General features: G+C 35.4%; 1 protein-coding gene across 24 annotated transcripts in view; it reads right to left on the bottom strand.

Annotated features, from left to right (window-relative positions):
• The window catches only part of Rims2 (regulating synaptic membrane exocytosis 2), a 465,362-nt gene that overhangs the window by 219,005 nt on the left and 221,579 nt on the right, over nt 1-24,778 (bottom strand). For 7 of the 24 annotated variants that reach the window (XM_036208697.1, XM_036208698.1, XM_036208699.1 and 4 more), the window contains 6 exons: nt 22,216-22,424; nt 20,509-20,628; nt 16,896-16,995; nt 15,810-15,933; nt 13,963-14,009; nt 8,209-8,321 (listed from right to left, as the gene is read on the bottom strand). In XM_036208697.1, coding sequence (XP_036064590.1) covers nt 8,209-8,321; nt 13,963-14,009; nt 15,810-15,933; nt 16,896-16,995; nt 20,509-20,628; nt 22,216-22,424 — 713 coding nt within the window. Of the gene's footprint in view, nt 1-2,588; nt 2,637-8,208; nt 8,322-13,962; nt 14,010-15,809; nt 15,934-16,895; nt 16,996-20,508; nt 20,629-22,215; nt 22,425-22,547; nt 22,616-24,778 lie in introns of all 24 variants that reach the window. The other 17 variants (XM_036208705.1, XM_036208711.1, XM_036208691.1 and 14 more) reach the window with 3 other exon arrangements.

Here is a 24,778-nt window from a genome sequence, read left to right as displayed (position 1 = left end):
TTTCAAACTTTTTAGAGGCATAGTTTCTTTTTCAGTGAAGAAAATGCACAGGATCCTTAAAATAGTCAAGTTTAACTTTAAAATTTTAAATAATAAAATGTATATAGTTTTGCGGTATCATAATTAGGGTTTGTCACTCCATGTTACCCTGCTCCTGAATTCTTTAACTTAACAGTTATCCTCTCCCCCAACTTCACACTTTGACTCCTCGCTCACTGAGTATTCTATCTGGTTCTATATCAGAGATGTGCATTGCCTAGGATGCAGCATCTCTTACCACCAGTTTAAAACTGAAATGGAACCAAAAATCTGGAACTTGAGGATCACCAATTTTAGTTATACATGAACCACAGCAGTTCAGTTCCAATTTACAATGGCTTAGGTTGGGTCCCTCTATATATATTCCAGAAAATCAAAGCTGAGTAACTGCTGAGTCAGAAGAGATGATTGACAGCTTAAAATGATATACAAAGTGATTTCTGCTCTTGCCTTGTCAGGGTTAAAAGAGATGAGCCCGCTTACAGGAATAAGAGATACTCAAATTTTCAAAGTAACTTGTTTTCATGTTTTTTCTCTTGAATTTTAAAGTAGTTTTATCTTGCTATTGTATAACAAAAATTTTGTACCAGTTAAGTTCAAAAATACTGTCAACAAGATTTTCTCCCTCTGTGTTTAATAAATGTCTGGTAAGTACTCTTATCTGGCATATTAGAAAGATACGGATTTCCAGGCTGCCTATTCACCTCCACATTAAATGAGAGCTCAGGAGCTCTAAGAAGGACAGCACTCACTCTAAGGGCCCAGGGCCGCCCTCCCCCACAACAGCAGATCGAATGGCTGCACAGGGAGACATGCAGATACGCCAGCTCCTGGGGATCACATGAGGACCGTGGCAAACCTACACACCCAAGGCTAATCTGCTTCCCAAGCAAAACTGTCTCAAACAAGCAATGAAACAACCAAAAACGGAAGAGAGGGGCTGGGGACTGACTCAGAAACTTGAAAGGAAAAAATTTAAAAATCTGCATGATTAGCAATATTAGACTACAGACATAAGGATAACAGAATAGAATAAGCTATTCTTTTCACAAAAGCTAGAAAAAAAATTAAAGAAATTCAAATGTTTGATTTTTCATGGGATGAAGGAAATGTAGACAGTCTCACATTCTTCTAAAACCTGTGATAAAGGGCATATTAATTTAAATATTCTACACTTTCACCAATAACAGCAACTTTTACAAGTTTAATTTTTCCCATAAACTATCATCTTCAGATAAAGCCAACCACTACCACTTACCACTATTTCTTTTAAAAACATATATTAGCTTTATTGTTTTAATACTGTTGCAACAGTATGATATTGTTAACTAAAACATACTGTCCAAATATATGAATATTAATACTACTAAATAAGAACCTATCCCATTATACCTGATCAAAATCGGGCTTTCCAGAAATTGTCTTGAACTGGGCACTTGCTCACAGCCCTAATTCCAATTGTTTTACAGAGTGTGCATTGAAGTTTTAATAGATATCCCTACCAAACAGGATTGTATTATTCATGCTACTTAACACATTCTTGAGCATGTGTTTTAAAAATAATGTTTCAAACATAACTTATTTGTTCCCTAAAAGTAACAAATATAACCTCATAATTCTATCCTTGACAAGCCTTAGCTCAATTAATTTAATAATCTTGGTATCATTTTAATTGTTTAATATGACTATCCTCTTAGCTTTACCATGTCAACAATTTAAATTGTTCACAATAGAAATTTAACATCAAATAAATATTTTATATTATAAGATATTAAGTAGAATTAATATTTTAATTACTTAAAAGAATTATTATCCAAAGCCAACATTTTTTTTAAAACATGCAACAAAGCAGGGAGGACATAATACTACTTTTAAAATAATTACATTGGCATTACTATACAATGTAAACCATATCCTAATGAAAAGAGGCAAACAACTTGTACCCAATAGTATATAAAAGCAAATAGTATGATAAAATACAAACAAAACAATACATTTATATCATTTGGATTGTGATTTTTTTATTGTTCTTTCAAACTCCAAAAGTTGATTCATATATAACAAATACAAAAAATTTGTATTTTAAATAAGGTACAAATATATTTGCCAATCTCCTCAAGGAGTCATTGCTTGGAAAATGCAAGAAAATGTGGATGTGATGTGGTACAATGAATGATTTAAAGAGACAGCAACCTTTATGTAATAAAAGAAAATAATCTAGAGTTTTAAAATTAGCTATTTCAGGAAATGTTACAGAGATAAGCAAAATCTACACCAAAACAAAATTGGAATGCAACTTTGAAAACTATATATTTGAGTACTTCAATAACTTACAAAATAACTAACAATGATTGTCTCTTTAAATTTGTATTCAATATTCTAATCTCCATGCAGAATTTTACAAGCTGCCTTACAAAATGATTTGGAAGTCAATAGTATGATTTGGAGCAACATACCAAAAAAAGTTTTCCTACTACGCATTTTCCAAAAACAAACAAGTGAGGGATAGAAGACGACCTTAGACTCTATCAGGCAGACAAAGTCTTTACCTGAACCCTAGGAACAAAAGGCGTGGTTCTTCTACTAAGGCTTTGGCTCTGGTAGGCAAAATTAAAGAAAAAAGCAATAAAACAAAACCAAAAAGGACAATATGCTGGAACTAAAAGACCAAAATTAAAAATAAACACATAAAACTGCCCCTTAAATATAATGTTTCCATGGCAACATATTTAAATTAAGTACTCATTATAAGAAATATATATTTCCCAATGTTAAAATGTATGAAACCTATTCAAAAATTTATAAAATATTATAATTTGTTGAATCACATTCTTAAAATATAGTCAATATATTAGGAAATAAGACTGAATATAGAAGAACATAATCAGGATAATATAAATTTAAAGAATGATTAGAGTATAACCCCAAAATCAAGAAATTTAAAACTTTACCCTTAAACTTATTACAGCCTATGATATCCATGGGTGACTGGTCCCAGGGTACCCACAAATACCCAAACCACCAATGTTCAAATCCTTTATGTAAAATGGCATAGTACATGCACAAAACTAAAAGGATCTTTAATGCTTTTAATCATCTCTAGACGGTAAATGCTAGTTTATAATATCAAAAATAATGGAAATGCTACAGGTTGTTGGTATATTATTAAGAAAAATTTACAATATTAAAGTCTATAGTTGTTCAATAGAGACATAAGATTTTAAAAAACTGATTCACAACTGTGTAAGTGTGTGGCTATGAAACCTATTAAAATGGAAGTCTAATTGTACATAGATTAAAATATAGTCACACATGATGGGGGTACTGGATCAACTGCTTGATACATTGTTTGAGATGTTAACTTCCAAACACGCCTCCTAACAACACTATTGCATTGCATTTTATTTTCAGAGTTCTTTATAGTTCCTGAAAGTTTATGGCATGTTCACTGCCTTGTGATATTCTCAACAACTCTGGGAGTTACCCATACTTATCCCCAATACACAAGTGAAGAAAAACACACAAAAAGTTCTAGAGGAACTTCTAAATGCTCAAAGCGTAGTATGATATAAACGAAGTTCTCAGAAAAAAAATTTAAAACATCAAATTTCTCTTCTGAATCTCTTAAGCTTTAAAAACCATTTCCAGTACTTGAAGAAAATATAATAACCTAATTCAGTTATACCAATCAAGATCAAGAGGCCCATCAAAGAACAGATTTAAGGACACTGAACAGGACTCCAGGGCCCCTTCACCGCAGCTGTGGATAGTGAAGGGCTCCTTCCATCTTTCCCGCTGTCAGGGAAACGGGGATGAATAATGGGAGGGCTTTTGCCCAGGTCCGGATCACTAGACAGGCATGATATTTAAGTAAGAAACAAATCTCAAAGCCAAGGAAAACAACCTTCACAGCACATTGTTGGTCAGAAGTCACCTTTCTTTCTCTCCAAAACCCCAAGTATCAAGTCTGAGTTTTCTTCCTTTTCAAATGGAGATGTCCCCAAAGAAGGAGTGCCCAGCTACAGGATGAGGTGACATGTCTGTCTGCACAAATCTGCATGGACAACAGGCAGGCTGTGAAGTTCCCACATATCAACCAGAGGTGCCGACGGGACAAGGAAAGCTAGAGATTTCATTTTCCTAGTTCCATCTCCATAGGTTTGAAATAAAATATGTCAATAAAAGGAAATATTTTATAAACATATATTACTTCATAAAATAAAGGTCTCTTTAAAAAAGAATACTTTCAAAAAACGAATCCTTTATAGTGAACAGTTCAGCATCACCTAAAAGAAGCAGCTATCAGATTCCTAAAAATCAACATTTTTTAGTCCTTATGTTTACCCACAAGTTTATACATTAAAGGTGACTACAAAATATGTTTGTTCTTAGATGGAATTTTTAAATGGTGTAAAATATACAAACATACAATTAATTGGAAAGCTGTGGGATTCTCACTTTTCCCAACTTTCAACCTTTGCCACCACCCATGAAAACACTCCGTACCCCACAATCTCCCTACTGCTCTTGCTGCTGCTGCAGGCTATGCCACAGACCCTCGGGACAACGATGAAGGAAGATGTGAAACTTCACACCATAATCTAACTGGGATGTCCAAGGTCACTCTACTGTTCCTTGTAATATGACCCTTAGGGTTTCTGTTAGTTTTAGCCCAGCTTGGAACAAACAGCATGTTCCAGGCCAGTAAGGGCTACATAGTGATACATTCATAGTCTCAAATTTAAAAAAATAAAAAAGAAAAAGAAAAGGAAAGGAAAAGAAAGGAAAGCAAAGGCAGAGAGAGAAACCAACACCTCCATAAATACAGTATTCTGAAATGTTCTGGAGTTCGGTAAAGGGAGATATGAAAGACATATTATTATTCTAAAATTACTCAAATCCCTAAAATGGGCAAATAAAATTGGTATTTGTAATATTTAGTGAAAATAAATTGCAAAAATGTTAATATAAAGTGACTTTGCAACTATAAATTGCAGACAATATAATAAAAATATAATTATCAATAGAATCAATAGTGTAATATTGATTTCACTAATAGAAAAATATTAATAATTCTGAACCTTTCTCACCTAGAAAAAGAATAAGTATTTTAGCCTAACAGCCTATCAAACTACTAGCTTAATGGTGTAAACAGATTTAAAATTATTCAGAATCACAAAAGTTATCTTGCAAATGAAGAAACTGCCAACTTAAAGAGTCAAAATAAGTGAATGCAGCTGCTGAGTGGGCTAACATGGGGTTCAGGAAGAATAAACTTGATTGGACTCATTATGATTTTCTTATCAAATACATTAATGGTCCTTTGTGGGGAAGTCCTAGAAAAATAAGAAGCCACAGTATTTAGCATGGAGAGAAAATTAATTACACACATCTTTTAAAAATTAATCAACATCAATTGAGTATAAAAAGCAAACAAGAAATGTCTACTATGTTTCCTGTTTGGACAAATATCAGTAAATGAAATCACCTTAAATATGTGCAAATAATTTCTCTTCTCAGGCATTAGAAATGTCATGATTTTGTGAGGAAAGAATCCAAATTTCTCAAAAGCAAAATGTCAAAGATAGAAGAAAATGGAGATGCAATTGTGATGGGTAAAGAGAAGGATCAATTTGCGTGAATCTAGAGAGATCTGAGAGATGACCTCCCAGGAATGACTATCGAAGATGATCTTGATCCCACCAGTTAAGGGAAAACCCATCTGAATTATGGGTGAGCCATTCCCTGGCCAAGGTCCTGGGCAACTGAAGATGGAGAAAGTTCACATCATCTGTGCTTTCTAGAGGACATAATGTGACCAGCTGCTTCAAATTCCTGAGGCCTGGCTTTCCTGCCATGAACAACACTACCTTGAACTGTGAGACAGAATACACCCTTTCTCCTTAAGCTGCTCTTATCATATTAATTAATCTGCCAACAGAAAAGAAGCTAAGAGGAAAACGGTACAGCTAAGACTTCCTAAGAGTTTTCCTAAGAAGTGATATAGATAGGTATATTTTAAACTCCTACATTATCATAGCAAACCAAAATAGCCTGTAGGTTAATACAGATAGGGAGAGAAATGTGTAAGGAACCCAGGAGACCATCTTGGTTACATTGATCTCATACAAAGAATGTGAATGAAATTCAAGGTTATACAATAATAAAAGGCATTCTGTATTGTTCATTTATATTTTGGTGATTAAAACTTAAATTTATATATGTATGTACACTTATATGTATGTATATACATATAATGTATATATAATATACATATAATAGTTGATTGATGGATTTCATGTAATTAGAATAGATTAGATTTTTAATAACCTTTAGTTTATACTTTAGCATGTGTATTACAATTTTACTTCTAAAAAGTTCTTTTGACAAAGTAATTTTCCAAAGTAAAAATAGGCAACATTAATATGTATCTATTTTAGTGGCATCATTATTAGTAATAATATAAACTAGAAGTTAAGCTAAAATGCAGTATATAGATAGGAAAATAAAAGTAAGGGGAATTTTTAAAGACAAGACAATGTCTATACAGTACTAGAGAAAAAGGACAAATTCAGGCTACATGTGCAGAACATATCTAGAAACCCAGAACGTCTGACGCAGAAGCTGGAGGAGCACCAATTCAATGTCAGACTGGTCTACAAACTGATTTTCAGTCCAGCCAGGACTACACAGCAAAATTCCAACTCAAAAAAAAATAAAGAAAGGAAAAAGAGAATGCAAAAGAACATGGAATTTTTTTATTTTAAAATATATACATGTATTATAAAAAGCCATATGAAGTGTCAGGATTATTAATGACTTTATTTTTTGATTTTCTGAACTAACTAGATCTCTGATAATAAATAGGAATTATATTAATAATCCCTGTCTGGTTTGTATGTAAATTGAGTGTGTATCAGTGTATAGTTTCAAAATGTATACAATTAACATTTTAACTAAATTCATAGAATAGTTCCCTTCCAACCTATAAACTTCTTTTCATATTAAGTTAGAATTGCATGGATTTTACATTACCTTCGCAGCCTTAGCACTTCCGTCTTAGTGCCAGACTTATTTAGAATCAGGAGAACAACAGTTGAGTTTAAAATACTCCAAATCCCTTCTCAGTATTCTCTAGCTCCCATAGCACAGTTTGTATAGGGTCTTGGAATGTGAAATGATATAACAAAGTACAACTGTTACAGAGCAAGGAGGATCCCAAAAATATCAAATACTGCCTTTCCCTTAAAACTAAAAGAGAAATTTTCAGCTATTTAACAAGAAAGTAATTCTAAGGAATTTAAAATACAATTTCATAATAGTTTTGGGTTTAATGCCACAATTTTCAATCAGTATTAAATTTCTGGGTTGTGAGGACTTAAACAGTTCTTTTCTTCAGTATTTAGGAAATTTCAAATTTAACAATCACTAGCAAATTTATAATTACTATAGCAATAATTACAAATGTGCTCTAATAAAGGAATGATAATGTAATTAAATGATTTAAATTTGCAAACTTCTTGTAGTAAGAATACAATATAGAATATAGAATAAAACTTTTAACTTGTACTAAAAAATACATAAATCAATGCTCACATAAGTACACCCAAGAGTCTACTACATATATCCCTCATATTTAGTTTAGTCTGTTGATTTAAACAGAATCTTTATATATAAGTACAATATTAAAGTCCACGAATTATTGTCAAAGTCACCCCAAGTTCCCTTAAGATTGAAAAGCAAAGACAAACACAGGAATAATCGCTTCTGCCTTAATACACAATCTTTGTATGATATACCATTTTCCTCTCTCTTAAGAAACTATAGCAACTCCCAGTTATTTTAAAACCACGAGTAAAACTTATCACCTCAACTTCTGGAATAATAATTAAGTTCAAAAAGTGGGGTTATATATATCTTCATAAAAATAATTAAGCTCTATAAAACTAATATTAAAAGAAAGTATTTCAATAAATAGTGCAAATGAAATTTTAAGTAACTACAAATTGTCAAAAATGTAAAAGCTGATAGGTAAAGGCACAAGTATGTTCTAGGAAGAACTTGGATTAGAAAAAACAAAAAGAAAGAAGGAAAAACAAAAGCCCCTAACACCATGTTTTACACATATCATTCACTATTCCCAAAGAGATGGTGTTAGTGGTTACGTACAGAAAGCTGTCCAGACAGGAACTGCGGGACATCCCTCAGCATTCCAGGACTCATGGGAGACGTAACAGATATAGAAGGACGGTCCATTTTCTGAGATTCAAATGAGCTAGAACCTGAAATGACAAGCATACATAAAAACGATAAAATGCCTCTTCACTATTTCAGAACACTCAGCATATTTCATTTAAATGTCCTTTGAATGTCAATTTATGTAGAGCATTTTATTGCTAAAATGTTAGAAAAAAATCTTAAGGAGATTTGGGTGATGTTTTGCTTTTGTTTCAGACAGTTGATTTTGTTGTTTAGTTTGGTTTTGCGTAAGTTCAATTATGGATTCTTTTAAGAGCCACATTTACACCTCTGTCAACTGTAACAGCCACAGGCTCTACTTCAGGATTTACTTGTCTATTATTGAGTGTACTATACTCAAACTTTATAATGAGAGACCATTAAAAATGAAAAAATAAGAAAAAACAAAACAATAAACCACCTCAAGAAAACTTAAATTTTAAATGCGGAGAACCCAAGTACTAGACTGCTCAAAATTATTAAATGTTTCTGGGTCATTTTTAGTCCTATCTTGAAGGATATAAAATATTACACAAGGAACACTGAAATGAGAGGTTAAGAGAAAGATACAGAACAGCAGCAGAAACAGCAATAACAAAATGTTATAAGCATTAATTTGTTCCTATGCAGTTGAAGGAACCAGTTGGAATGTGACCAGACAGAGGATATGAAGTTGGAATTATTTGTACTAATGCGAGGGAAATGGCTTTACCAGCTCCTTACAGCATGGATTAAAATGAAGAGACAAAGAGAGGGAAGAGCATTCAGACCTCAACGACATAACAACACCAATGGCTGTGAAAGGGAATTAGCAGAAGGAATTCAGACTATACCATGAGATAAAGAGGCTCATAGGCCTGAGGAAGTGGCTCAGGGGAACAGCCCAAGCCAACTATGTATGGTAGCCTAGGTTCAATCCTCAACTAGGAAGGAGGAAAAAAAGAAAACAATAGAAGTGGAAAATATAGAAAGACTGAGATTCCAATTCTGTTATCCAGACCAGAAAGTCCCCTGTACACCAGTTAGTCTCTAAAAAGTACAGTGGGCTGATGTGCGCTGGAAATTATAAACTCAGTAAAAGGTTAGAGGAGCAGAGGGCGGGGAGCAGAACTTCCTTTGGAGCCACAGTGACCTTTGATATATCCAAAAGCAATGTACAGCAAATAACATACAGATGGACCAATTGTGAGAGCCAAGACAAGAGCTGTGTGTCTAGTTGAAACACACATGCATAAAATTCACCTTTAGAAAGTGTATTCTGTAAAGCTGTTATAGGGGGAAATCTGGAAGTTTTGGATCAAAATAAAAAGCCTTTTCACAATATTTAGAAGTAAAATAATGATGCTTTTGTAGAAATAATTTGTTATCTCTCAAGGCTTACAAAGCATTAGATAACAGAAAAATTAGTAGAACGCATTCTTTAAAGAGCCAGGGATAGAGACAATGACAGCACCTTTTAAACATATAGCTTCAGCAGTTGCTTAGCTGGAAGTTAAAACGAGACAGAGTAAATAATCTACAGATGTATCCCAGAGCAGAGACTTAAAGAATGGTCCCTTGGACAAATCTCTAAATGAATGTTTAAAGAATAAATGTTTGGAACCACTTTGAATAAAGATTCTTGCCTCTTCAGAAACTAGTTTAGCAGCCTAGCCTGATGCTTTTTACATAGTCATAATGAAATAAAGGGTTCCCTATTACATTCATGGCATCTTACTGATATAAGGGGAAAAAACTTAGCCTGCCCCATAGTTTTTCATAGCATAGTGATAATACAGCTACAACACCAAACACATTTGCAAGTACTGAATAAAATGAGAGCAATGAAGACAGCACTATGTAATCCGAATGTTTACTTACTACAGTGTAGTTTTGGTTGAGCAGGACCATCACTATATATTGCCAGTGTCACTGAACAGTTACATTTCCATGGTTTGTATTGCTTAGAATTGACTGCATCCAATAATTTTAATGATAAAATCAAAATATAACTACCCCTTTGAAAGTGTTTCCCAAGAGCTCCCATATCCTCCACGGAAAAATTCTGTTGTTTTGTTGTTGTTGTTGTTTGTTTTTTCCAAGACAGGGTTTCTCCGTGTAGTTTAAAGGCATGCACCGGCAGCGCCTGGCCAGGGGAAGTTTTCTAATAGTGCTTTGAAGACTGCAACTTGGCTGCTGCTGTTCCAGCATCATCCTCTCTACTAGCCCTTGCCGACTCCATTGTGCCACCCTGGCCTCCCGGCACTTCCTCACCTGGGCCCAGTCTTCCCTGCCTAGCACTCCTGCACTCTCCTGCAGGTGTCTACCTCTGCACCTGTGAAGCTTCCCCCAAAGAGCTCCATCCCAGCTCCCTCCCAGCTCCCGCCCAGCTCCCTCCCAGCTTCCTCCAACCCTCAACAGTTTTCTATCACAGCCCTCACCACTATCCTAGTTTCCCTTCACTACTTAGTCAATCACGACTCAGTTATCAGGAAACAAATGATAAAAATAAAATAAGAAAAATGTGTATTTGACTGTATGAATTTTTTACTGTTGTTACTGCTGTGCTATAAAATTAGAACTAAAATAAATAAATCCTTTACCAAGATAGTAGAGTTACAAAGTTGCAAATTTAATTATTTTTATTATGTGTTTTAATTTTACACATCAGCCATGGGTTCCCCTGTCCTCCCCACTCCCGCCCCCACCCCCACCTTCCCCCCATCCTCTCCCCTCCATTCCCATCTCCTCCAGGGACAAGACTCCCCTGGGGATTCATTTAAACCTGGTGAATTCAGTACAGGCAGGTCCTGTCACCTCCTTCCAGGCTGAGCATGTGTCCCTGTGTAAGCCCAAGGTTCCAAACAGCCAGCTCACGCACTAAGGACAGGTCCTGGTCCCACAGACTGGATGCCTCCCAAACAGATCAAGCTATTCAATTGTCTAACTTATCCAGAGGGCCTGATCCAGCTGGGGCTCCACAGCCATTGGTTCATAATTCTTGTGCTTCCATTCGATTGGCTATTTGTCCCTGTGCTTTTTGCAATCTTGGATTCAACAATTGACACTCTTGCAGACCTTCCTCTTTCTAGACAGTTGGACACCTGGAGCTCCACCTGGGGCCTGGCTGAGGATCTCTGCATCCACTTCCATCAGTTATTGGATGAGAGTTCCAAGATGACTGTTAGGGTGTTTAGTCATCTGATCACCAGACTAGGTCAGATCAGGCTTTCTCTCGACCATTGCCACCAGTCTACAGAGGATGTATCATTGTGGATTTCAGGGGACCTCTCGAGCATTCTGCCTATTCCTGTTCTCATGTGGTCATCATTTATCATGGTCTGTTATTCCTCGTTCTCCCCTTCTGTTCTTGATCCAGCTGGGATCTCCTGCTCCCCTAAGCTTTCTTTCCCTCAAACCTTGCACTTCATTACTCCCAATGTCATCCAGGTTGTTCATGTAGATCTCATCCATTTCTCTGTCATTGGGTGATCCCTGGGTCTTTCCTAGGGTCCCATTTTCTAGGTAGCCTCCCTGGAGTTGTGTAGCAGTCTAGTCATCTTTGTTTTACATCTAGTATCCACTTATGAGTGAGTACATACCATGTTTGTCCTTCTGAGTCTGGGTTACCTCACAAAGGATGATTTTTTCTAGATCCATCCATTTGCCTGCAAACCTCATGATGTCATTGTTTTTCTCTGCTGAGTAGTACTCCATTGTATATGTACCATATTTTCTTTATCCATAATTCAGTTGAAGGGCATCTAGGTTGTTTCCAGGTTCTGGCTATTACAAACAATGCTGATATGAACATAGCTGAGCAAATGTCCTTGTGGTATGATTGAGCATTCCTTGGGTATATGCCCAAGAGTGCTACAGCTGGGTCTTGGGGGAGATGGATTCCCAATTTTCTAAAGAAGCGCCATATTGATTTCCAAAGTGGCTGTACAAGCTTGCATTCCCACCAGCAGTGGAGGAGAGTTCCCCTTGCTCTACATCCTCTCCAGCATAAGCTGTCTTCTGTGTTTTTGATCTTAGCCATTCTGACAGGTGTAAGGTGGTATCTCACAGTCGTTTTGATTTGCATTTCCTGGATAATTAGGGATATTGAGCATTTCCTTAAATGTCTTTCAGCCATTTGAACTTCCTCTGTGGAGAATTCTCTGTTTAGTTCTATAGCCCATTTCTTAATTGGACTGTTGGGCATTTTGATGTCTAATTTCTTGAGTTCTTTATATATTCTGGATATCAGCCCTCTGTAAGATGTGGGGTTGGTGAAGACCTTTTCCCATTCTGTAGGCTGTCGCTTTGTCTTGTTGACCGTGTCCTTTGCTCTACAAAAGCTTCTCAGTTTCAGGAGGTCCCATTGATTGATTATTTCTCTCAGTGTCTGTGCTACTGGTATTATGTTTAGAAAGTGATCTCCAGTGCCAATGCGTTCAAGACTACTTCCTACTTTCTCTTCTATCAGGTTCAGAGTAACTGGATTTATGTTGAGGTCTTTGATCCACTTGGACTTAAGTTTTGTGCACGGTGACAGATATGGATCTATTTGCAGCCTTCTGTACATTGGCATCCAGTTATGCCAGCACCATTTGTTGAAGATGCTTTCTCTTTTCCATTGTACATTTTTGGCTTCTTTGTCAAAAATTATATGTTCATAGTTGTGCGGGTTAATGTCAGGGTCTTCACTTCGATTCCATTGGTCCTCATGTTGGTTTTTATGCCAGTACTAAGCTGTTTTTATTATGGTAGCTCTATAGTAGAGCTTGAGGTCGGGGATCATGATGCCTCCAGAGGTTGTTTTATTGTACAGGATTCTTTTGGCTATCCTGTATTTTTTGTTTTTCCATATTAAGTTGAGTATTATTCTTTCCAGATCTGTGAAGAATTGTGTTGGTAATTTGATGGGGATTGAGTTGAATCTGTAGATTGCTTTTGGTAAGATCGCCATTTTTACTATGTTAATCCTGCCTATCCATGAGCATGGGAGATCTTTCCATTTTCTGACATCTTCTTCAATTTCTTTTTTCAGGGACTTAAAGTTCTTGTCATATAGGTCCTTCACATGCTTAGTTAGAGTAACCCCAAGGTATTTTATATCATTTGTGGCTATTGTAAAGAGTGATGTATCTCTGATTTAAATTATGTAGGAAACTTTAGGGGTAGGTAGCTATGGTGAATAATGGAGATGGTCATGGCATTTCATTGCAATACATGGGTACCCAAGTAGTCAAAATGTAACTGTATGCTTGTCATGCAGTTTATTAGAATAAGCCTTAATAAAGCTACTTTAAAAAGTCCACAGTAACGATGGCTGAGGAAAAATAAAATACTGAAATTATTATAGTGTGTATTTTTTCAAACAGTGCTGTGAAATAATATGAACATTTCTATCTTTACATGGATTTAACATTAATATTTGAGACTATCCTTTTTACTTCTCCTCCTCCATATTTAGAAATCAATTTCAAGCCGGGCAGTGGTGGCACACGCCTGTAATCCCAGCACTCGGGAGGCAGAGACAGGTGAATCTCTGTGAGTTCAAGGCCAGCCTGGTCTACAAAGCAAGTTCCAGGAACAGCGCAAAGCTACACAAAGAAACACTGTCTCAAAAAAACAAACAAACAAAAAAAATCAATTTCTTCATTAGACCTTTGATGAATGGTACACTGAGTGCCATAACCCAGAATAAATTCCACTTACTGGATTCCAGTTGTGCATGTGTGCTGTCGGGTATTCTAGGTATATCTCTGAAATGACAGAAAGGGAGAAAAAAGAAACTATTAACAATTGATGCCTCTATTTTAATCAAAATTACAAATTAAAAGTGTCATATTTAAACTGAGTGCAGTGAAAGCATATGAAATATGACCAGCCACAATTTCTGTTTGTGTTTGGACAAGCTGGCCTAGGTTTTCCATATAGGTGAAGATGGCCTAGAATTTGCAACCGAGTTCTGCCTCTTCCTCCTAAGTCTGGGATTACATTTTTGCAGCTACCTCTAAAAGTAATTAAATTCTATGTGCATTTGTAGCAGATTTATAAAAACACACTTTATTTATTATGTACTTTACTATATAAACATTTACTCTAAAAAATGTTTTGTATTCAATAAGGTTAAGTTTTTATAAACATATATTAATTCAATTCTCTATTTTTGCCTTTAGTTATAAATAAGTTATAATGGAACTCAAATTAAATATCATTAAAACATTCCAGTTATAACTCAAATCTTAAAATGTAGTGGTTACATTGGTAACAGGCCAACATGATTCTCATGGGAACTTTCAAAGTTACCTTGTAACCATAATTACATCAAAAATATCTATAGTTATTTGATATAGGAGGGTCATTTATTACTATAAATTATTTAGAATATTAAAATATAATGAGTACACTTTAACACTAAAGTAGATTTGATTAATACACTAAGCTGATACACTATGGTTTTACCATATTTCCAAACTTTAAAAAGGCAAAAGGCTACCACCCATTATTTCCTAAGTAAATGGAACAGGGCATGATTACAAGGAATGACTTCTGCAGCCTCCATTCACAGATGCTGCAAGCTACTCATTGACTTAATAATTCATTCACTAGTTTTCTGTCCAGTTATACATTTTTCTTATTTAATTTTGACACACCTTTTATATTATCATAGAATAAAAGTTTCTGCAGAAAAAGGACTTTCAGACACTTCTAGAATAATCCTCATAGCTTAGATGAAAGGGTTAAATTTATTGCCACCTTTGGAATCTATAAGCTATTGGCAATAAAATACAATGATAAAATGTGTTTTAATGTTGCCTATTTCATTATTAATCGCATTTTTAAGAAATTACTTTTCCTTAAGTAAGCCCTGTGTCTGGGAATTATATGCAGTTTAGTTCTCTCTTTTGTCAGCTAGAATCAACATTAAAAAAAACAAAACAAAAAACAAAAACAAAACTGTAAGCTATGTCTATTCCAGGGATTGGTATTTTCAGAGTGTACAAAACGAATAAAACTTTTCCAACAATTGTATGTTAAAGTAGTACCCTCCCCTACTAATAAGTGGAGGTGTACACTAGTTATTAAGATTACAACAATTAAAAGTCACTAAATATTTCTTCTTTTTTATAATCACCAACCTATTTTATATAATCAGATAAAGAAAAATTACTAATTTTGGTCAAATGTTTTAATTAAATTAAAAAGATGTCTATGAAAACCTTACTTGCATAAAGTAGTCAGAAAACTCTGGGCTGCAGAACACAGAGTGCTGAATAGCAATCCTCTTCACACACAAATGAATTTCTGAAACCAGGGCTGGATCAATGGCGCAGTCCTAAGAGCACATACTGCTCATGCTGAGCACCAGCACTTCCATATAGGCTCACAACCATCCATAACTCCAAAACCAGGGACTCGGGCCCTCTTTCTGTCCTCTGTGTGCACCAAGCTTGCATGCTATGCTCATACATACATTCAAACAAAACAGTCATACACATAAAACAAAAATAAATACATCTTCACAATAAGTCAAAAGGAAATTACTAAGACTATCTTACCCAATTGGCCTTGATACAACAAGCTCAACCTGTGGTTCAGGTTTGGATTCCAGAATAATGTTGTAAACTTCCTCAAATGTGGCTCCTTGTAATAGCCGCCCATTCCATTCTAGTACTTCATCACCTGTGGTTCAGGAATAATCTTATAAACATAAACCAAGTCCACCAAATCTACTCAAAGTCAACCAATCGTTGGGATTCAGTGAATTTCACAATACATTCACCATAACAGAATAACAGACATAATGAAACAAACTCCATAGCTAGAATAGCATATTTCATTTGCAAGGATAATGTTAGTAGAAATACACCACCTAACAGTCATATCCATTCAATTTTTAATTGTAGACAATGATCAAGGTCAACTCTTGGATGACCTCAAGATCCCACTCTAGATATGTAGGACATACATTGTTAAGTAAGCACTGGTTCCTTTAAGGAGCTTCAGCTGCCTAAAGTCTAAAATTTTTTTAAGAAGCTAAGTGATATCTTTTAAGATAGTAATATGAAATCTTCTTCAAAGAATTTAATGATTTCTCCAATTCCTATTGGAGAACAAACAATATGGGGATGACATAATTTAGAAAGTGTGCATTTACTGATGAAGTTGGTTTCCTAAACAATATTGGAATTTTTTTAAAAAGAAAAATAAAGATTTTAGGGAAACAAAATAAGCTAATATTGGAGGCAGATAAGAATATCCATCAGTAATATAAAATATATGAATTTGAGTGTACAGGGAAGTGGGAGAGAATCTAGAAGTTGGAAGAGAGATGAAAATGATCAAAATACACTGTCTAAAATTCTCAAAAAAAAGCATTTAAAAAAGATATTATGTCTAGTATGACATAAGGAAAAAGAGTTATAACTTTCCATTAAGGACTAAAGATTTTAATACACATGAAAGAAACAATAATTACTGGTCAAATCACTTATAAATGAGATGCATTTTTTTTCATAACTATTCATGGCTAGCAGCTTTCTTTTTGCAGTGCGGGGATCCACCTAACGCTTTGACAGGCTAGGCAAGCATCCTCTTCACCCCAACTGACCTTTTAATGTAAATATCCAGTGGTAGGAACCTACCTGGTCTAAGATGTCCTACTGTATCAGCTAAACTTCCTTTCTTTACTTTGGTAATGAATGCACAAAGCCGACCTGATTCAGTCATCTTTCCTCCTACAACCTGTTTAAAGGAGGAAAGGATCAGAACTGTCATACTATTAAAGTGAGCACAAAGACTCCAGTAAAAACACCGGAACAATTTTCAGATTCCAAAACTGTAATTTAATGTACTAAATTTCATTTCTTAATATAGTGTTGCCTTTTGAACGTAAGCATCTGCATTAAGGAATGTTTTTTATTGCAAATTTGTTGTAATTTAGTTCTCTTGTTGAAAATATATATATCTTAGAAACTCAACAATTCCTTACTATAGAATTCTCATATTTATCTCTCAAAACATTGAAGTAAATGTTTTTTATTTATATAAACACTTTAGGTATAAATTTTAAACATTCTAATACAAAAATTAAAATAAAACATTTTCATTAATATTTAGTTATATTAATAATATCCATAATGACAACAGATCTTTCTTGAGAAAATTATAAAATTTAACTAACTTCGTCAGAAATAATATAAACTTTAGATTATTTGAAGCCTAATTTTCTACCTTTTAATTTTTATTAAAATATTTATTTTAGAAAACGAAATACACATTGGAAACATGCATTAGGAGTGCTGTAAAATCCCATAGTCTTACGAAACTAACGCTTTGGTCTGGCTGGCCACTCTTCAGGCAGGCCATGTCAAATTTCAAAGCAGGTGACTCCAACGATAGACTAACTTCACGAACTAGAGCCAGTCAGTTTCTTCTCTGACAAGTGAGTGAAAGGTCCTTGCATTAAATGTTACTGAGCTGTCCTATCTTATTCCATGCATGTTTCCCCAACAACAGTGAATTATACTCAGTTACAATTCAGTCTGTACTAATTAATACTATGTTTAACTCTGAAAGTTAGACGTAAGTTTCTTATGGCTTCACATCTTCATGAAAATACTTGTTGCTCAAGAAAATTTAACAACAGTAGCACTGTAATTATTAGTATAATAATACTGTCAGTGGTGGTTATTATAAAATTCAGACACAATGCCAGACATTGGACTTCTGTTTACTGCTTTATTTTATCTGAACAACTCACCGTACAGGCTACTTTCCCCACTGTGGAGTCATATCTGATACCGTGAGAAGTTGACTTTTCCAGGGTTGTGGAAAGAGGACCGACTACGTGCTTTTGTCTGCCCCCACTCTCCCTGCCTCTCAGTGTCCTGGCTCTCCATGCCTTCCTTCCCTCTTTGGCTCAGGGTCATGTTCTCTCTGGACTCTCCCAGATGTCTCCGCCTCTGGCTGTGCTCTCCCTCATATCTACAATAAACCTTCTCCTCCATTAAAAGCAATAAAAGAGTAACTACGCTAACTGAAAGCAAATCTAAGCCTTCCTAATCTCTATAACCACTGCTTTATCATAGACATTCTGAACTGAAATCCTATCACCACCACCATCACCATCTCTCCGAGACCACGGAAAACTGGAAGACCTCCATGAGTGCTGACTAAGATGAGAGGTAACTGTCAAACACACCAACCATCGCATCTCACACCACCAACAGTTTTAATACTACCGCTTACTATATTCTAGAGTACAATTTCTGTAGCAATGGCTTAACTCTGAAAGATTTATTCTTTTTTATTTCAGTTTTTCATTAGGAATATTAGATATACAAAAGCTAAAAGAGCTCTATTTTCTTATTTGCCAAATAGTGTTCTATGACTTTACTGTTCAAATATAGAGATCAATATATTTGTCACCTGACACAATTATTTAGGGGTGTCCAGATTTCATATGGTATTTTGAGGGTTGATATAGCTCAGTTGCAGAGTGATTAACTAGCATGCGTAAGGGCTTTAGTTTGACCCTGACACCCTAAAACCAGTTTCCCATAAAACATACACATCTAGACATAAAAAACAATTTACTACATCAACAAAAATTACATTTTGATTTAGTACATATATTTTCAAATTTGCATAATAAAAAATTAAATAAAGCTCTTACTTTAATACTGACATAATTATAGGCAAGATAAACAGTTTAAGCTCAAGTATATTTATTGTGTTTAGGATTCAAACTTTTTTTAACCAAGTTATTATCAATGTCTTTTAAAAATGTATGTTAAACTATCAGAAAATATGGACTATCAGAAAATAACTGTGCACATGTATGTGTGTATGTGTGTGCTTGGACATGTGTGTGTTTGCAGGTGAACATGTGTATGTGTGTTCTTGGACGTGTGTGTGCTTGCAGGTGAACATGTGTATGTGTGTGCTTGGACGTGTGTGTGCTTGCAGGTGAACATGTATATGTGTATGCTTGGACGTGTGTGTGTTTGCAGGTGTACATGTGTATGTATGTACTTGGATGTTTGCAGGTGAACATGTGTATGTGTGTGCTTGAATGTTTGTGTGTTTGCAGGTGAACATGTGTATGTGTGTGCTTGGACGTGTGTGTGCTTGCAGGTGAACATGTGTATGTGTGTGCTTGCAGGTGAACATGTATATGTGTATGCTTGGACGTGTGTGTGTTTGCAGGTGTACATGCATATTAGTGTGCATAGAAATGAATGTGTCCACATATATAACATGTGTCTGTTTATGCATGGATGTGTGTGTGTGCAGGTGTACATGTATATAAATGTGCATAGATGTTTGAGTCTGCATATGTGCATATGCATGTGTGTGCCTGGATATGTGTTTACAGGTTTACATGTGCATGAGTGTGCTTGGATATATGTGTGTGTTTTCAGGTGTACCTGTGCACAGTATGCATAAAGTTGTCTATGTTTGAAGGTGTGCATGTATGTGTATGAGTATCCATAGATGTTTGTGTGTCTGCAGGTACACATGTGTATAGTAAGAATGATGTGTGTGTCTGTTTGCAGGTATATATGTATATGAGTGTGCACGGATGTGTGTGCATTTGCATAAAGGCCAGAGGACAACCTTTAGTGTCCTTCTTCATCACCAACCTGGAATTTGATGAGTAGATTAGGCTCGCAAAGCAGGAAGTACAAGAAACCTGCCCGTCTCTGCCTCTTCAGCTTTAGGATTACCAGGGTGCAGCACCAGGCCTGGCTTCTGCATGTGGGTTCTGGGATAGGAAAACCAGGCCTGGCTTCTGCATGTGGGTTCTGGGATAGGAAAACCAGGCCTGGCTTCTGCATGTGGGTTCTGGGATAGGAAAACCAGGCCTGGTTTTTGGATGTGGGTTCTGGGATAGGAAAACCAGGCCTGGCTTCTGCATGTGGGTTCTGGGATAGGAAAACCAGGCCTGGCTTCTGCATGTGGGTTCTGGGATAGGAAAACCAGGCCTGGTTTTTGTATGTGGGTTCTGGGATAGGAATCAGGGCCTCTTACTCACCAAGCAATCACTCTACCTCCTGACTATCCGTCTAGCCCAGAAACTTGATAAAAATACTTGGAAAATGAGTTCACAGGAATGAATGACAGTGTTTTAGAATTCTTGAAAATGGAAATAAGATAGACCCTAAACTGGCACAGGGAGAAAGAGCTATATTTGTTTTAGTGATAGATCTGTAAAGTAATATGGAGCCAAATCCCATAAAATTCATTACATACCTTTAAACCCAGCAGTGCTCCTGTATCTCGAGGTACACTCCCATCTTTCAAACGCTTATTTAATAAAATACGACCAATTAGGCGATCTCCATCTTTGGATGGCTGCCAGGTCACAGGATGCTGACATACAACATCAACAAATAAGAAAAATTAATTTTATGTCAAATTACCATGATTGTACAGTATCTCTAAACACGAGCATTCTAAAGTATTATGATTACACAAACCAGTTTACAATCCAAATTATTGACTTAAGCACTTAGAATATTCTTTTTATAACCCCACTTTTATGAATGCAAGGGTTTTTAAAATCCAATTATAGAAAACTCTCAGTTATCATCTACCACAATATACTAAAGGATAATAGCTCTAAAATTTTCTTTAAAATATATGCTAACTCAACTTGCTGAAGATTAATTCAAACTCATAGTCAGAAAAAGATACAATAAAAATCTACTTAATTGACTTCAGGGAAAAAAAGACAATTTCTTCTTCAAACACATTTGGAAATTTTTGAAATACTCTTAGTAATGGTTAAAAGGGAAAACATTAAAAACGTGAAATCTAAACTCATAATTAATGTAAAAACTGCACAAATCCCCAATACCTGTCCAATTGAATGCGCATGGAACAAACAGATCTACTCAAAGATCCACAGATTATGTCTCTCACTTCTCTAAAACTCACGGATTGTTTTTAATAGGGTTTTGCTACATAACCCAACCTTGCCTTGAACTCACTATGTAGCTTGGGTTGGCCTTGATATTACTCTGTGGCCTATGTTGGTCTCTAATCTTATGATTTCCCTGTCTCAAGCTCAGCTTCTGCAACAGTGACATTAACAACATAGGGCACCACAGCTGCCAAACAGTTCACTTATTATTTTAGACTTTTTAATCTATTCAGTAAATTTCTTCTAATAGATCATTCAAAGACAGTTATTGTTAAATAACAATCATATTACCAGCTTGTTTCTTTCTTGTGGCTTTGTAACTGATGAACCATTTTATTATTAATAATATGCTAAGCAATGAAGTAAATGATTTGTGTAATCATAGTAATTCCACGATCACCTAAATGGAGCATGCCTAACTCCATGCAAAACTTAGCAGGCAAAAGGACAAATTCCAGGCAATCACATCTACATGGTGAAAGATTACTTTATTTTTGCTATACTAAAAGCAAATAAATACTAAGTATCAAAGCATGTGGCGATGACTCTACTGCTAATCAACACGACATCAGAATGCCGTGACAAAAGAACAAAAGACAGCGAAAGGGAAAAAAGAAAAACAACTTCCTCTGTGCAGACACACCCAGTCATCTCCCTTTTGCCTGGGATTCAAACTAGTGATAATTTGATTTCCTCCTAAGGAAAATGCATGTGAACGTTAAAGAAGCCAATCCAAAAGCATTTATTGTTTATAACATTTCACAGTTCTCTCATTCAACTGTACACAAAACATTCCTTTGCTCCGAAGTTTTATTTTCATTTATGTAGATTTTGGGATGCTGTCGATCAAGGAAAACAGCAATGCAAGCAAAAGGCTTTTTGGCTTAGTCATTCAGTTGTTTTGTTTTTCTTTTCTGCACCTTCAGAAATGCTACATTGACCCTTGAAATGCCCTGTCCTTTCATTATGTCCTGATTTAATGAGTGACAGAGAGCAAACGAAGGAAGAGCAGATGAGCAGGCTAAAGGCAGTACCTTCACACTAGGGCTATGTTCCTCGTTAAGAGTGGTGCTACTACAGGTATCTACCCCAGAGTCCTTAATCTGAGGCTCAGACCATTCCAAATCCTCTTCCAAAGAGTGGCCACCACAGTACATCATTTTCCTTTGTCTCCCAGACCTGGTGTTAGAATCCGACCAAACTCCCTGCTCACTAGTTTTTCTTTTTCCCTTTTGACTGTCCCCTACAAGTGTGAGATAAAACAAAACAAAAAAAGATACAAAAAAGAAAACATGCAAAGGTGTAAATAAAAAAGGAAAAGTGAAATGATAACGGAAATTAGATAGTAAGGCTCCACACGTCTCACCAAAGACATTGGGGAGGCCTCACTGCTATGCCAAGACGTATGGTCCAACCAGTTGTAATCCATGTCTCCTGTGAGAGCCGGGCAGACAAGATTGCAATAAAGGAGACAATGGAAAAGGACAGACAGAGAAGTTACAAACATTTTAAACTGTGGGATCCTAACTGCTTTCAAGAACTCTATCTGCATTACCATTAGATACCAGGAAAGAGCTATGATTCCAAAGAGAACTCACAAATGCAAACTACAGGGCTTCTGTTGTCATTCAGGCCTACAGAGCAAGCCTTGCCATAATTCCTTAAAAACAGAATACTTCTGCTACCAATAAGCAAAAGTAGAAACAAAGACTATTGGATAACCTGATTAAGACAAAGACTGCTCAGCTATATATGGATTTGAGTTCATTTATTTTTGCATGCTGGTATAAAATCATGAGTTTTTCCTCAAGACTGCTGAATGTTTGTAAATTAAACAGTGACTCAGCAATAATACAATTTTAAATCTAAATAATTAAGTATTGTTCCTAGAAATGACATATGATAATCTTTAGAATGATGAAAACTCAACATTTTAAGTGGTTAAAAATAGTTACACAACAGATTTTCTGTGAAAATGATTTTAAAAGTTTCCTTCTATATCTATCAGTAGAAAGGAAAAGTGAAATCATAATATATAATATGACTTACTTAATATTACATTAAAACAACTTATCTTTTTGAGAAATTACATTGTTACAGTTTTGATAGACAAATCACATGATGGCAACTTCTGATAAAAATCTATTTCCCAAACATAGTGTATTTATTTATGACTTCAAAAGGGACTTTTTTTCAAATACACATACATATATACACATATTTTAAACATTGTTAGTATTTTCATTCATTTAAAAATATTTACAGAATACCTTCCATTTGTTCTATGTTGTGCTAAGTTCTAGATAACAATGAAAGATGTTTGCAACAATGTGGGCAGAGACACAACAGATTAAGTGTGTCACAGGAGAGAACAAAATACTAGGATAAAATGTGAACTCACCAAACACACCTAAAGTAACTGTTTTAACATGGGAACTGAAAGATGTGACTTAGTGGACAAGTAAAGAGAGAGAGAGATGGAAAAGAAGAGAGAACATCCCAGTAAGAAGTAGTAACAGCATACTGTAAAAATAAAAGCAAAATGGGGAAGTGGGTACCAGCATCCCTAAAGGAAAGGAAGGAAGGAGAACGCAGTGCTATACAAGAATGGGATACAAGAATTAGAAGAATCCTTTTACACCTATTACAGGCTACCATTTCCAAACATTAATTTAAATAAGAAAAAATCTGACCTAGGCTTTAAAAATCTGGACCTAAATTCTATAAAGAGAAGGGTTAGAAGACACTAAAATTGAAGGATGTTTTCATAATCTCTGGGAAAGATAAAGGTGAGCATACCCTGCACAAAGGTAATGACAAGAGCTACCACAAGAAAAAAGAACTGAGAATTTCCAGTATAAGAAAGACTGAACAGTCAAGGTTAACATCCAGGTTTCTAGTCAAAGCAACTGAAAAGAAAAAGGCAACTCTGAGGGGACAAAACCACAGGAGGAAATTTCGTCAGAGAAGACAGCACAGTGAGTTATCTGTAGATCTGAAAGGACATTGATTATAAAATTCCTATTTCATAAAAGCAAAATAATTTTTTCAAGTGTATCATAGAGGTTATTAAACAATGGTTGGCCTGGATCTAGTAATAAAGATGTTTAAAATTCCTAAAATGGCAACAAGAGAGTCTGAAAACATGTCAGAAATGCATACATCAGGTACCTACCACTCAGATCCAGAGAATCAAAAAGAAATAGTAGGGCCTAGCAATCTGTTTTCACAAGACTCCCAAGCAATTAGGATCTCATGTAGACGTGTCTAATGTCACAGTAATGTGATACTGTAGTCTACACATGTGTTGGTCCACATTCATGGCACTCCTAGTACACAGACAAATGCAGCCCAGAGACTGGAAACAATTATCTTTAAATGTTTCTTTAAGAAAACAAATTAAACTGCATGATCTAATACACACAAAATAAAATGTATAGAAAGAACTTCATTCTTTACCCATGGGCCAGACAGGTGCTTCTTAAACAACTTTATCACACAGATAAAAAATTAGAATTCTAGTAGTTCACACCAAAAGATGAAGGTGACCAGTCCATTGTATATTTATACACCTGCTTGGGACTACTCAGGAGCCTC

Source organism: Onychomys torridus, chromosome 16 (genome assembly GCF_903995425.1).
Source record: "Onychomys torridus chromosome 16, mOncTor1.1, whole genome shotgun sequence".
In the NCBI taxonomy this organism is placed as follows: Eukaryota; Metazoa; Chordata; class Mammalia; order Rodentia; family Cricetidae; genus Onychomys; species Onychomys torridus.
This window is presented reverse-complemented; position numbering and strand designations above follow the sequence as displayed.